The 15,116-nt window shown below is 45.7% G+C and overlaps 1 protein-coding gene across 3 annotated transcripts; it reads left to right on the forward strand.

Moving 5' to 3' along the window:
* Window positions 1-102: 102 nt before the first annotated feature.
* Window positions 103-13,335, forward strand: LOC148477807 (uncharacterized). 3 transcript variants are annotated; one of them, XM_088456171.1, is made up of 5 exons: window positions 103-165; window positions 8,048-8,258; window positions 8,349-8,546; window positions 9,350-9,473; window positions 10,090-13,335. In XM_088456171.1, exons 2-5 carry the CDS (start codon window positions 8,181-8,183, stop codon window positions 11,772-11,774), a joined length of 2,085 nt encoding a protein of 694 aa, XP_088312297.1. In that variant the 5' UTR covers window positions 103-165; window positions 8,048-8,180; the 3' UTR covers window positions 11,775-13,335. The 3 variants fall into 3 exon arrangements, with proteins under 3 accessions (XP_088312297.1, XP_088312296.1, XP_088312295.1); XM_088456170.1 differs by having other exon boundaries at window positions 104-184; XM_088456169.1 differs by lacking the exon at window positions 103-165 and adding an exon at window positions 192-299.
* The last annotated feature ends 1,781 nt before the right edge of the window (window positions 13,336-15,116 follow it).

Here is a 15,116-nt window from a genome sequence, read left to right on the forward strand (position 1 = left end):
TGGACCGCACAACCAGGAAGTCAGGTGGAACGCACAGCAATCCAATCATCACCGTCTGTCGGGTTTAGAGGACAGGAAGCAGAACTCAGATTAACCCGGATGACACTTGTCTTGTGCATCATATTTGTTTTAATTTCCGGCCGGGACCCTGTAACATCAAAGAAGGTAGACTGAGCCTGGTTCGGTATGATTTGTAATACATTATTCGGTATTGAACTCCAATGATATAAAATTGGGATCTGTCAAGATGGTGTGCCCGCTTCGCATCATAGGAAAGTTATGTGAATGAATCTATGTAGGTAGGTAGGTGGGTGTGGTGGTTGACGTCTCAGTCACATCCATAATTTACATGTAGCTAATTACTTTTATCAGTAACACGCATATGAGAGGTGGCAGTGTTCATATATCTCACACATTGGAGCTGGGTACTTTGCTGTGGATCACATATATTAGTCACATATATAATACACATTGCAGCCAGTTATTTACCATACACTATTCACTTTGTAACTGATTATTTTCACGCCAGACACACATTATACACATTGTAGCTGGTTATTTTCCACTTCATTACATATAACACTCACTGGAACTGGTTATTTTCCTATCAGCTATGTATTATCATTTTATACACATTGGGGTGGTTATTAGTCATCTCACTCTAATATTATTGACATATAATTCATAGTGGAGATAGTTATTTACCTTTTTTTTTCTATACGTAGGCTTACCATACTATCCCTTTAAACCGGGACTCTTATGAATTACACAGGTTCTGTGGCTGGCTGACTTCAAGCCTGGATTTCACCTGGTTTTAATCAGCCACAGAACCTGTGTAATCCAGGAATGTCCCAGTTTAAAGGGGTAGTATGGTAAGCCTGGAATCGGTATGAAATACCGCCGGCCGGTTCGATTCCCAGCTGTGGCAGCGGAAGCCCGAAAGCGCTGGAAATCCCGATCATCCCTAAGGTAAGCACAAACTAACCTAACCATCCTTAGGGGTGCCTAACCCTAATCCCACCCTTCTCCACTGCCTATCCCTAAATCCCCCCCCCCGGGGGGGTGCCTAACCCTAAGCCCCCCCCCGGGGGGGTGCCTAACCCTAAGTCCCCCCCCCGGGGGGTGCCTAACCCTAACCCTACCGGAGGGGGTGACTAACCCTAAGTCCCCCGCCCCGGGTGCCCTAAACCTACCCCCCCCCCCTCCGTGGCTGTCCGCTCGCGGCAACCGGCATCCCTTCGATCGGGATGCTGGGCGCCTGTCTCCAGCCGGTTTCCCGATTGTATACTGGTAAGCCTACCTATACGGGATACATTCAGTAATATGTCATATGACGAGTGACATTGTCTAATTATAAATACTGGATTTTATTTATTCAGAAAAAGTGCAATATGTCCTTATAAAATACAGTGATGAAAGTACCTGGTAAAATGCAGGGTTTACATCAAATCTTTTACAGAACTGCTGCTCACTGTATGTATTCTGTTTTGAGACGATCAATGGGTTATGGCTGATGGCAAGGCAATGGTGCCACAATACGGACGGCAGTAGCATGTTTGTAAGCTCAGAACATCGGCCTGATGGTGTAGGTATGTGCATGCACAGCACTCAGCCAACAATGGTTTAGAACCATCACTAATACCATCACTAATACTGGTTTTCCACCTAAGTCCCGGACCTGACCCAAGGTTTGGAACACAGTTCCAAAACGGTTGAGATCCGGGCTATTCCCAGATCGGTGCTGTTCACACTGCTCACAGGTGTAGTGGGACACTTCTCCTGGTGCTTGGAGATGACATCATCTCCAAGCACCGAGAAACCCAGAAGTTCCCATGCTGTAAAAGGAACCCAAGTCGAATGACCCGGGTTACCCGTTTACACTGCAGGGTTTCACGGGTCGTACCCATGTTAAACCCTGCAAGCTACCCTGGGTTGGATTACTGGGTCACTCGACCCAGGACTGCAACACTGGGCCCTTTCACACCCAGCAGCAACCCGAGTTAACCCTGCAATAACCCGGGCTTTAGCTGTGGTGTAAAAGGGGTATGATTTTTTATCAGGCACTATATTACACATTATATACATAGGAGCTGGTTATGTGTCGGTCGGGCATGTATAATACACATTGTAGGCATGGGAGCTGGTTATGTTTTTTATCAGACACTATATTACACATTGTATACATAGGAGCTGGTTATGTGTCGGTCGGGCATGTATATTACACATTGTAGGCATGGGAGCTGGTTATGTTTTTTATCAGGCACTATATTACACATTATATACATAGGAGCTGGTTATGTGTCGGTCGGGCATGTATAATACACATTGTAGGCATGGGAGCTGGTTATGTTTTTTATCAGACACTATATTACACATTATATACATAGGAGCTGGTTATGTGTCGGTCGGGCACGTATATTACACATTGTAGGCATGGGAGCTGGTTATGTTTTTTATCAGGCACTATATTACACATTATATACATAGGAGCTGGTTATGTTTCGGTCTTGCACGTATAATACACATTGTAGGCATGGGAGCTGGTTATGTTTTTTATCAGACACTATATTACACATTGTATACATAGGAGCTGGTTATGTGTCGGTCGGGCATGTATAATACACATTGTAGGCATGGGAGCTGGTTATGTTTTTTATCAGACACTATATTACACATTGTATACATAGGAACTGGTTATGTGTCGGTCGGGCATGTATAATACACATTGTAGGCATGGGAGCTGGTTGTTTTTTATCAGACACTATATTACACATTACATACATAGGAGCTGGTTATGTGTCGGTCGGGCATGTATAATACACATTGTAGGCATGGGAGCTGGTTATGTTTTTTATCAGACACTATATTACACATTATATACATAGGAGCTGGTTATGTGTCGGTCGGGCACGTATATTACACATTGTAGGCATGGGAGCTGGTTATGTTTTTTATCAGGCACTATATTACACATTATATACATAGGAGCTGGTTATGTTTCGGTCTTGCACGTATAATACACATTGTAGGCATGGGAGCTGGTTATGTTTTTTATCAGGCACTATATTACACATTGTATACATAGGAGCTGGTTATGTGTCGGTCGGGCATGTATAATACACATTGTAGGCATGGGAGCTGGTTATGTTTTTTATCAGACACTATATTACACATTGTATACATAGGAACTGGTTATGTGTCGGTCGGGCATGTATAATACACATTGTAGGCATGGGAGCTGGTTGTTTTTTATCAGACACTATATTACACATTACATACATAGGAGCTGGTTATGTGTCGGTCGGGCATGTATAATACACATTGTAGGCATGGGAGCTGGTTGTTTTTTATCAGACACTATGGGCCATATTCAATTCCAGGTGGAATGTCCCGTACTTTTTGCATGCCGCACTTTTTGCCTACTTCACATGTTTTAACCGCGATAAATTTTCGTGTGCGCCCCCGCTATTCACCGTATTCAATTCCAAAGGACGCGACAACTCGAACATGCGAAAAGTGCTGTCAGTTTTGGGGAAATCAGCCTGACACCCCCCAAAAGATGCACTAACATTGGTGATCACTATAGATGTCCCCGATTAGCCCCCCTGGAGCTATTTGGGGTACTTAAGTGCTTTCAATTGCCTCTATATAGTGTCTTGCACAAGTGGTGAAGAATAACATTTAGTAGATTTTTGTTTTGAGAAAACAACTAGTCCCATCAAATTTGGGCTTATTTCACTAGTTTTTAAGTTTGTACCCCAACTTTTAACTTTTTTACCCCCTTTTACAAAGTCATTTTTTCAGGTGTTCCTCATTTTTTTCGCACATTTTTTTGACGCAGTTAACCTTTGGGGACTTGTCCCAAGGGTGCAGGGTGGTTTCCCCACCTTTGCACCCCAAAACCGCAATTCTGCACTTTTTTTGTATTCATAGGCAAATCTATTTCGCCTATTACAATGCATTGCGTTTTCGCGCCGGCGAAAACGTTTTGGAATTGAATACGGAGGAACCTGTCACACTGCTCTGCTCCTGTACTTCCCTGATAATGTATGATTGCAGCCACCTGTGTTGAACTAGGTAATTGATGAGACAGGTGTTTCACCACAGGTGACCGCACTCATAAATTAGGTGGGAAGTCCAGGAGCAGAACATTTTGTACCTGGTGGAAGGGGGTTATGTTATACCCCTTTTACACCACAGCTAAAACCTGGGTTATTGCAGGGTTAACCCGGGTAGCTCCTTGGTGTAAAAAGGGAGAGGGACGGATTCCCGGGTCGAGTAACTTGCAGGGTACAACACGGGAATGACCCATGAAACCCTGCAGTGTAAACGGCGCAATCCGGGTCACGATGACCAGGAGCACGCTGTATGCCTGCCGATTTCAGTGGCGCTTCTTGATGACGTAATCTTCAAGCGTCCACTTTCACGCTGGAAGAGCCGGGTCATTGCAGACCCGGCTCCGGTGTGAACGGCGCCGACTTGGGAATTTCCTGGGTCGGCGCAGGCTAAATTCCGGGCCTGATCCGGTTTGGAACCCTTTTCCAATCTCCGGGTCAGGCCGGGAATTTAGGTATAAAAACGGTATTAGAGAGTCTGATAATATACATGGGAGCTGATTATGTTTCTGTCAAACATACATAATGCACATTGAATTTGGTTTTATTCCTGTCAGCCTCATATCTGGTTATTTTCCAGTCATTCACATACAATCTGGGACTGGTTTTATTATCAGATAATACACATACATATTGGTAATGTTCATGTTGGTCACATAAAGCTTGAAGGATATATGTAATGGGCTGCGGACTGCAGGCATCGGCGAGTCCTGTGTGAGACTGCCTGATGTTTTAAAGTGGCAGTCATTCAAAGGGCGAAATCAACCTGCTTTTGCCTATTAAATGACAGCTACTTTAAATCAACTGGACTCGCCGATGCCTGCTGTCCGAAGTTTATTACATACACCCCTGAGCAGGGGCAGAACTTTTGGAGACAATGGAGGCGCCTGCCGCCAGCACTGAAGGAGCACCTCCACCATCGCCCACAATATATTTACCCCACTTAGGGCTGTAAATATGTACCCGGAGTGTATCGTCACAGCCGCTCAATACATGGCACCTCTTCCCGGCACCTGAGAAGATACCATAACCATATACTGGTGGAGGGCTCTATGTCAGACCATCAGCTGCTGTTTCCATCTATCTATATATAGCCTGTCCCTGCTTATTGGTATCACTGCTCCTCAGCAGCTTCTTATGCCAGTGAGACACGTCCGGTGCCCCCTCACCCACAACTCCCCGTCCCACTCCTCCCTGGCAGCAGCTCTAACCATGGACCCGTGCAATAGTCCCGAGCATGTGAAGCAATGGGCAGTAGACTGGGCATTTTGTGATTTGTAGTCCCACCACAGGGGCAGTCTTACAGTATCTTAACTCAAACTCAGTCCTCAAAACCCCCACATCAGGTGGTTTTCTTCTCCATCAGGGATATCAGTAGGGCTCCTTACCCACATCAGGTGGTTTTCTTCTCCATCAGGGGTATCAGGAGGGCTCCTTACCCACATCAGGTGATTTTCTTCTCCATCAGGAGGGCTCCCTACCCACATCAGATGGTTTTCTTCTCCATCAGGGGTATCAGGAGGGCTCCCTACCCACATCAGGTGGTTTTCTTCTCCATCAGGAGGGCTCCCTACCCACATCAGGTGGTTTTCTTCTCCATCAGGAGGGCTCCCTACCCACATCAGGTGGTTTTCTTCTCCATCAGGAGGGCTCCCTACCCACATCAGGTTGTTTTTGCCTCCACCAGGAGGACTCTCAAGGTGGGTACACACCTGAAAGATATTTCTGCAGATCGAGTGATCTGCAGATGGATCTTTAGATGATGGTCGTTCATACATACTGAACGACCGTCATCTTATGCGGGAGCCGTGGGTCCCGGTAGCTGATCGCCCGTACATACTTGCTGATGGACAGATATATCTCTAGACATATATGTCCATCGGCTCTGCAGCACAGCCAATGCATTATGTCTGTGAACGACATCGTTCCACAGACATATCGTCGGTACACACTGGCCGATGTGCAGCATATATATTGGCCGATCAATTGATCGGCCAATATATCGGCCAGGGTGTACCCAGCTTAAGCCTCATGCTAATTGCACTATACAGGTCACTATCTTACCTGTGCCTAATGCATAGCTGTATATACTCCTAATTAACCCCAGGGCTGTAGTTGAGGTCACTCTACATACATACATACATTACATTCCACAGTGCAGTCCCCATCTTTATAATAGACAATGCTACAATATTATCCCTTATCTTGTGTCTCTGGTATACGATGGGAGAGCTGTATAGCTTTGCATGGGGATGTGTTCCGCATGTGACGTTCATATTACCCATGGGGATGCATTCGACATCCCGACGCTCATATTACTGGCGCCAAAATCCCGACGTCGCTCAGAATCCCAGCGCCGGCATCCCAATCGCCGGGATACTGAAGGTAAGCAGCGGGGTTGGGCAGAGGGTTAGGGGTTAGGCAGTAGGTGGAAGATTAGGGTTAGGCACTAAGGGGGCAGGGTTAGGTTTAGGGTGCGGGGAAGGGGAGGTTAGGTTCAGGCACTAGAGGGGGAGGGTTGGGGTAGGCACCAAAGAGGGGGGGGGGGGTCAGGGTATGGAGAGGGGGAGGGTTAGCATACCGATACTCCTGATACTTTTTGCAATCTGTAGACCATAGGAACAGCAGCTAACGCCACCTTGAGATCGTGTCGGCTACCGGGGCCAGTCTCCGAAATGCAGACACATTTAGATGATTCCCTAAACCGAAAACGGGTGTTTTGGGGGGGATATCCTGCAAATTTACTTTAGTAAATAGGCCTAATAGAAATATAGGCCTGTATTCAATTTGAAGCGAAAAGTCCGTTGCCGTACTTTTCGCCGTCATCGGAGGTTTTGCAGGCGAAAACTTATCGCGCGCGTATCCCCGTATTCAATTCCAAATCGGCAAAAACGGGACCCGGCGAGAATGAAATGAGCGAAAAGTGCTGTAATTTTTGGGGAAATCAGCCCTGATACCCCCCAAAAGATGCTCTGACATGGGGGTTCACTATGGGTACCCCCTAATAGCCCTGCTGTAGGTATTTGGGGTCTTTGAATGGTCTCAGTGGGCGCTATTTAGCATCTTTGGGACAGGGGTAGTTCCATCAAATTTGGGGTACATGAAAATGGGTGCTAGCATATTTTGAAGTTGGTAAAGTCAAGCACCTGCAATCAAAACTACACCACCCCCATACTTCCAGACCCCCTCCCCAAAGGCTATTGCGCTAGTTTTTGATTTTGTACCACCACTTGGATTTTTTTTTTGCACACTTTTTCAAAGTGCTTTTTTGGGGTGTCTTGTGTGTATTTTTTTTTTTAGCATTTTTTGACGCAATTAGCGTCAAGGGGGGGTGTAAAAAAAGGTTTATGGGGGTTGCCGCAATTTTGCACACCAAAACCCCAATTCTGCACTTTTTTTTCCTCTGGGTATTCATAGACGAAACTTTTCCGTTGTTTACAAGGTGCAAACTTTTCTCACCGGCGAAAAGTCGGAATAATTGAATACGGGGCGAAGTGGAATCGGCGAAAATGACGTCATCAGCTAATAAGTTTAGCCGAAAATGGGTCATCGCAGCCTAATTGAATTCGGCCCTTAGTCACATATTCGGGGGGGACAACTTGCCTCCAGGCATTTCAGATGAACTTACGCTACTGCCCCTGAGACTAGTTTAATTTCACAAAGTCACATATAATACCATGTGATAATATCACTGTCGGTCACATGTAATAGACACTATGTACATTGAAATAGGTTTTGTTCCTGTCAGACAAAACATACAGTTGTTTTTATTTCTATTAGTTAAGTGTAGTGCAACTTATTCCCATTGCAGCTAGTTTTATGCTTGACGTTCAGATATAATACACATTGTAGCTGATTGTAATTCCTATCCGACACGTATAGTACATATTGTGCATTAATATATAAAAGCTTGTATCTCCTCTCCTGTCCAGGAGTTTCTTATCTGCCTGATAGAGGTATACTGTGAGGAACGTGAAAGTTGGTGCCTGTCAGAAAGGTTATGTGAAGAGGAGACCCGTCAGTGTGAACGCATCCTATGTAGACCATCCGACTGGCTTCTCAAAAATGGACAAGAACCGGAGTCACGTGACTGAGGCTATATTAAATCTGACCCTGAGGATAATCTACCAGCTGACTGGAAAGGTGAGCGATTCTGGGAATGCCACACTGACAGGTGCTCTCAAAGTTACAATTCTGTATAGTTGTATTCATTTGTGATTCTTGAATAAATAGGATTACGTTGCTGAGCAAGAGTGTAGTGTGTGTGCAACAACCAGGAGCAGCCGCACCCGTGTGTCAGGAGGAGGGAGCAGGAGCCAGACCCAGAGCCCCATCACGGAGACCCCACCTCACTCACTGGTATCTGAGAGAGACAATGACCAGAATATCCTGGAACTCACCAACAAGATCATTCAGCTGCTGACTGGAGAGGTGACTGCTGGGAATGGGACATTATACCGTAACACCAGGGGCTGTGTCTGGGTGACGACTGGAGAGGTGACTTCTGGGAATGGGACATTATACAGTAACACCAGGGGCTGTGTCTGGGTGACGACTGGAGAGGTGACTTCTGGGAATGGGACATTATACAGTAACACCAGGGGATGTGTCTGGGTGATGACTGCAGAGGTGACTGCTGGGAATGGGACATTATACAGTAACACCAGGGGATGTGTCTGGGTGATGACTGGAGAGGTGACTGCTGGGAATGGGACACTATACAGTAACACCAGGGGCTGTGTCTGGGTGATGACTGGAGAGGTGACTGCTGGGAATGGGACATTATACAGTAACACCAGGGGCTGTCTGGGTGATGACTGGAGAGGTGACTGCTGGGAATGGGACATTATACAGTAACACCAGGGGATGTGTATGGGTGATGACTGGAGAGGTGACTGCTGGGAATGGGACATTATACAGTAACACCAGGGGATGTGTCTGGGTGATGACTGGAGAGGTGACTGCTGGGAATGGGACATTATACAGTAACATCAGGGGATGTGTCTGGGTGATGACTGGAGAGGTGACTGCTGGGAATGGGACATTATACAGTAACATCAGGGGATGTGTCTGGGTGATGACTGGAGAGGTGACTGCTGGGAATGGGACATTATACAGTAACACCAGGGGCTGTGTCTGGGTGATGACTGGAGAGGTGACTGCTGGGAATGGGACATTATACAGTAACACCAGGGGCTGTGTCTGGGTGATGACTGTATCATTGTGTGTGTCAGGTTCCTATAAGGTGTCAGGATGTCACTGTCTATCTCTCCATGGAGGAGTGGGAGTATTTAGAAGGACACAGGGATCTGTACAAGGACGTCATGCTGGAGAATCACCGGCCCCTCACATCACTGGGTAAGAAGTTCACTTAAGAAACATTATAATTATACATGGGTATATATATCACATTAGTCTATGTAAAATTCTGTATCCGGACTATAAATCTACATGAAAAAGGTTGACAATGTCTAGATAGACACCAAATGTTAGACAGACAGTAGTTCTACAGGGACAAAATGTCAACGTACTAAAGGTCGACTGGTACAAAGGGTCAACATGAAAATGGTTGACACTTTTTTTTTTTAGGGTTAGGCACTTACCCCGACGGTTATAGTTAGGCACCAGGAGGGAGGGTTAGGCACTTACCCCCGACGGTTATAGTTAGGCACTTTCCGGAGGATTAGGGTTAGGCACTAGAAGAGACGGTTAGGGTCAGGCACCAGGAGGGAGGGTTAGGGTTAGGCACCAAGTTTAGGGTTAGGCACGTAGGGGAGGATTAGGGTTAGGCACTAGAAGAGACGGTTAGGGTTAGGCACCAGGAGGTAGGGTTAGGCACGTAGGGGAGGATTAGGGTTAGAAAACAAACAAAAAAAAGTCTCTAGACATTGTCGACCCTTTTCATGTAGATCTGTTATACCACACCCGTAAAATTGAAATTATTTACTAAGATAATGCTTTTTGTTTTGAACAGATTTGCATCAAGTCGATGACCTACGTAGAGGGTTTGGAACCAATGATTCTTCATCGGGGTGCACATTAGATGATCAAAGTGCCATTGCAATGTCGCCAACATCCGACGCAAACACAACCAGAAATAAGAACGAGCACTCTGTCACATGTGACGACGAAAATCTCACCGGTACTGACATTAATACACCCAAGGATAATACACAATATCCATTTACCGATATTAAGGAGGAACCAGTCTTATGTGATGGAGGAACCCTCACAGACACTGACCTTTACAAACCCACAGGTCATACACAGTATACATCTGCTCGTATAAAGGAGGAATCGGTCTCGTACAATGGCAAAAATATATATAGACCAACAAATCATAGACAAAATACATCTGCACCTATTAAGGAGGAATCCGTGTTATGTAAAAAAGTAGATGGCGTAGACTTAGACATTCATAAACCCACAGATAACACGCAATATACAGCTGTTCCTATTCATGACGAATTAATGCAACTCGAAGAAGGAATTGTCACAGACACTGACCGTTATACACCCACAGATGGTAAACCGACACAATACACCATTACTGGGGAACCATATAGCTGGACTGTTAATATAAAGGCAAAATGTAAGGATGTGTTGGGAAAGCCTAAAAGTGATTTTAACCGACCTAATAAGCCAGTTTATCCGTGCCCCAATCCACCGCAGAACACAGACAGGACATTCGCCTGCTCAGAGTGTGAGAAACATTTCACCAGTGAGTCAGGACTTATTAAACATCAGAGTCTACATACCCAGCCTGAATCCAGGTTTGCTCGGTCAAACCTGGCCACACACCACGAAAAGCCACGTCCAGCAAAATCGTTTCCATGCGACAACAGCCGGATCCCGCCTAACCATAAATCTGCGCAGGCCGGAGAGAAGCCATTTAAATGCCAGCATTGCGGAGAACGTTTTATCAGTAAATTAGAACTTGTTACACACCAGATAGTTCACATCAAGAGGCCGTACTCCTGCTCCCAATGTAGGAGATGTTTCTTCAGCCGCTCAGGCCTGGCTACGCATCAGAAGACGCACACGGTGCAGAAACTGTTCCAGTGTCCCGTATGCAGGAAAAGTTTTATTTCAAAGGCTTACCTTGTATTGCATGAGGAAACGCATACAGACAGTAAGGCAAGTGCGGGCTCGGGAAACGGAGAGTATGCTGGCGATGACCCAAAGGCTGGCAAAGCTCAGAGCGGTAACGCCGAAGAGAAGTCTTTTACTTGCCCCGATTGCGGGGAATGTTTCTATAGCAGCGAGCGCTATCTGCAGCATCAGAGCAGACACCTCAGGCACAGTCCCTTCATTTGTTCGGACTGTGGGAAGTGCTTTAGAAGAAAAGCGGGCCTTTCCAAACACCAGAGGGTCATCCACCAAGGAGGCGCCATTTTCTCTTGTTTTGGGTGTGGGAAAGGCTTCGCTTGTAAGTCGGAGCTCGTCAGACATTTGACGGTCCACACTGGAGAGAAACCATTTTCTTGTACTGATTGCGGGAAATGTTTCTCGTTTAAGTCGGCCCTGGTTAGGCACCAAAGGATCCACAATGGAGATAGGCCGCATTCATGCTCCGAATGCGGCAAAGGGTTTTCATGCACCTCGGACCTCCGTAGACACCAGTCCGTTCACCAGCGAACCTTCAGCTGTAACTTATAGCTTGCTCCCTGTAAGGCAATTTTCCACAGAAAATGAACAAAATTTGTGGTCTTAGAGGTATGCGGTCAGCTTGTCGACAGCGACTATGTCGGCAAGACAAGGCCAGTGCCGGGATCCAGATACGAGTGTAATACTTTTGTTTAAACTTACTTTGAGCATTTTGACCATGCGGCTATTGTAACACTACACCCGTGCCGGGAACCTGGCAGCGTCTTGGTCATGTCGACAGAGTCACTGTGGACACAGTGAATGTCGATACAATGTACCCAACGCTAGTTATATGAAGTTTATGCAAAAGGAAAAGGTGTTACAAGATAAGTTATATCTAAAAATAAATAAGTTTATAATTAAATACCTATTTTTTTCACGATAACAGTCTCTAGCAAATAGACTGGGTTATGCCGACCGGGCTGGGTATATTTTGACAACACTGATGGAATGTCGGCATGATTAGAATGTATACAAAATGTTCCTCATGGTCCAGCTGTTACATACCTTGTTTGGTGGCTCCAGCGGTGTCTGGCGGTCAGCTGACGGGGAGTCCTGGATAATCCTTGTTGGAGGAGCCCAGCGGGGGGGCCAGGGTCCAACGCCGCCCCCCCCCCCCCTCCCTCTTATATGTCAGCAGCCCAGCACATGCTCCTCTTCTCTGCCTGTAAGAGGGGGAGTGATCACACTGATCGCCCCCTCCCTTGGATTTGCATCGGGCTGAGGGGCTCACAGTGCCCACCTCCCCGGCACGCAGCACGACAAGGTATTTTCTCCTAAAGGGGCGTGGCCATGCCTCCCATGATTAGGACCAATCAATCAGCTCCTATCACTTTACAGGTTGTTTTTGAATAATGGCAGTTAGCAGCTGATTGGTTGATACTTTCTGGCCACTTACCTCTCTAAGGCTTAGTACATAGACCCCATGAGGCGATAATAAACAGATATCCCTGTTATATGGGGAAAATCCCCTGATACATATAACAATATTAGGGATATTATCCCAAATCGGTTATTCCATGACAATGTCACTAATTATTAAAATGTGTCAACAGGTACATATCAAATGAACACAACAGGTGTTCAAAACCGCATATCAAATAAATATTGTATATGGCATATAGATGGAGTAAATGTGCAAAAGTGCATAGATCTAATACATGTGTGCAAAAGTCGCAGACACTTTATACCAGATAAACATGAGATTGATGTGCAGATTACTCCTTGGTGTAAGAGGAAACGGTTGGATCCCCGGGTGGTGTGACCCGACAATCCAACCCAGGTAACTTGCAGGGTTTAACATGGGAATGACCCGTGAAACCTTGCAGTGTAAACTGCACGATCCGGGCCACGATGACCTGGAGCGCGCCTCATGCCTGCCGATTGGCCGGCTTCAGTGGCGCTTGGAGATGACATCCTCTCCAAGCGTCCACTTACACACGTCGGAAGAGCCAGGCCACTGCAGACCCTGGCTCCGGTGTGACGGTGTCGGCTCAGGATTCCGGGTCTGAGTCGGTTTGGAACCCTGGGGGTCATTCAGACCCGCTCGCGAGTGCAGGATGCTCGCAAGCGGGTCAATGTTCCCCCACTGCGCATGCGCGCGACGGAGGGAACTCCGTCGTGCGCATGCGCGAGACCCGGGTCTCGCACCAAAGGGGGCGTGCTGTCGATGTTGATTGACAGCATGCCCCCTTTGGTGGGCATGCTGTCAGACGGAGGCATTCCCATGGGAACGCCTACCGTCTGAAGCCGGCCCCACTGACATCACTAGTGATGTCAGTGGGAGTGATTTTGGCTCTGATGGAGCCAAAATCACTCCAGGGCTTGCGGCAGCGAGACCCTACAGCAGGGTCTCCGTTGCAAGCCCAATCATCATCATGGACGCTTGCATATGCTGTGGGTGGTCACCCACAGCTATGCGAGCGGTCAGGAGGCCGCTCCATTTTCATGGAGGAGGGCCCTGATTCAGAGCGAGCGCTCTGGTCAGAGCGTTCGGCTCTGAATCAGGCCCCCTGTTCCAACCTCCGGGTCAGACCTGGAATTTAGGTATAAAAGCGGTATAGGTAGGAAAAAATACTTGTGATGTCACTCAGTGTAGCAAAATGAGGTTGTTGTAGAGGAGGGTCAGTCCTGTGCACTGGATTGACCCTGATGTGTCCCAAGACATGCAAGTTTCACCAGAAGTAGCTTTTTCAATTGGTCACTCACATTGGGAAATATCGACCAGCCTACAACTGTTCTCTCTGGCTGGCTAAGTAAATCAACTAATGAAATCACGGTTATATGTATATTTGAATATGCGATTTTGCACATTATTTTTTGGATATATATATATATATATAATTATACATATATATATATCAAGTAATCTGCACATCAAACTTGTGTTTATCATGTATCAAGTTTTTGCAACTTTTGCACTTTTGTATTATATCTATGCAATTTTGCACACTTTATACATCTATACGACATGTACTTGACTATGCAAATTTGCACAATATTTATTTGATACATAAGGCGATTTTTCACACCTTTTGTGTTCATTTGATATGTACCTGTTGACTCACATTTAATAATTTGTGACGTTATCGTGCAATAACTGATTTGGGATAATGCACTAATATTGTTATATTGTATCAGGGGATGTCCCCTATATAACAGTGATGTCTGTTTACTGCCACCTAATATCTATTTATTTCGTTATCTATATTGGGCATAATGCGCCCTTACTATCTTCATTAACCTCATGTTCTAAAGTTCTATGTCTTTATATAATATTTTAATGAATTTCTAAATAAAAGTTATGTTTAAACTACATACAATATTAGGATCTAGTGCTCCCAACACAGAGAGAGAGAGAGAGTACTTTTCATTGTGTCAACATGATTGCCGACATGGTGACTGCATCTTGTGCCTACCATTAGATCAGGTCATCATCAACTTCTTTCAACCAGCATTTGATGACGGTAGAGACCTCTAGGATGTCATCCACTACAATTATTATGACCTCTAGGAGTGAGAGATAAACCACTATACAGAAATATGCCACACTGTATAAGCTAACTCAGGGTTACTCATTAGAATAAAATGGACCTATACAGCATTTGGCTACTGTGGTGCTGAAAATAAAGTTGTGAATATTTGAATTTTGGTTTTTCATTGACGTGTGAATATTTTTGTTTAGTATACTTTTGGTATTAATAAAGTATATTCTGGTGTGTAATGTATAGTTTTTGTTGTCAGAGTATAGAACATTTTTGGGAAAGAAAGTGCAATTAGTCACGTTGGAAATTCGGCCACTATTACGTTGAATCAGGCATTAATAAAAATGAATATTAGGGGTAGGGATGTGCA

Source organism: Taudactylus pleione, unplaced genomic scaffold, assembly GCF_031769625.1.
Source record: "Taudactylus pleione unplaced genomic scaffold, aTauple2 ptg000689l, whole genome shotgun sequence".
Classification (NCBI taxonomy): Eukaryota; Metazoa; Chordata; class Amphibia; order Anura; family Myobatrachidae; genus Taudactylus; species Taudactylus pleione.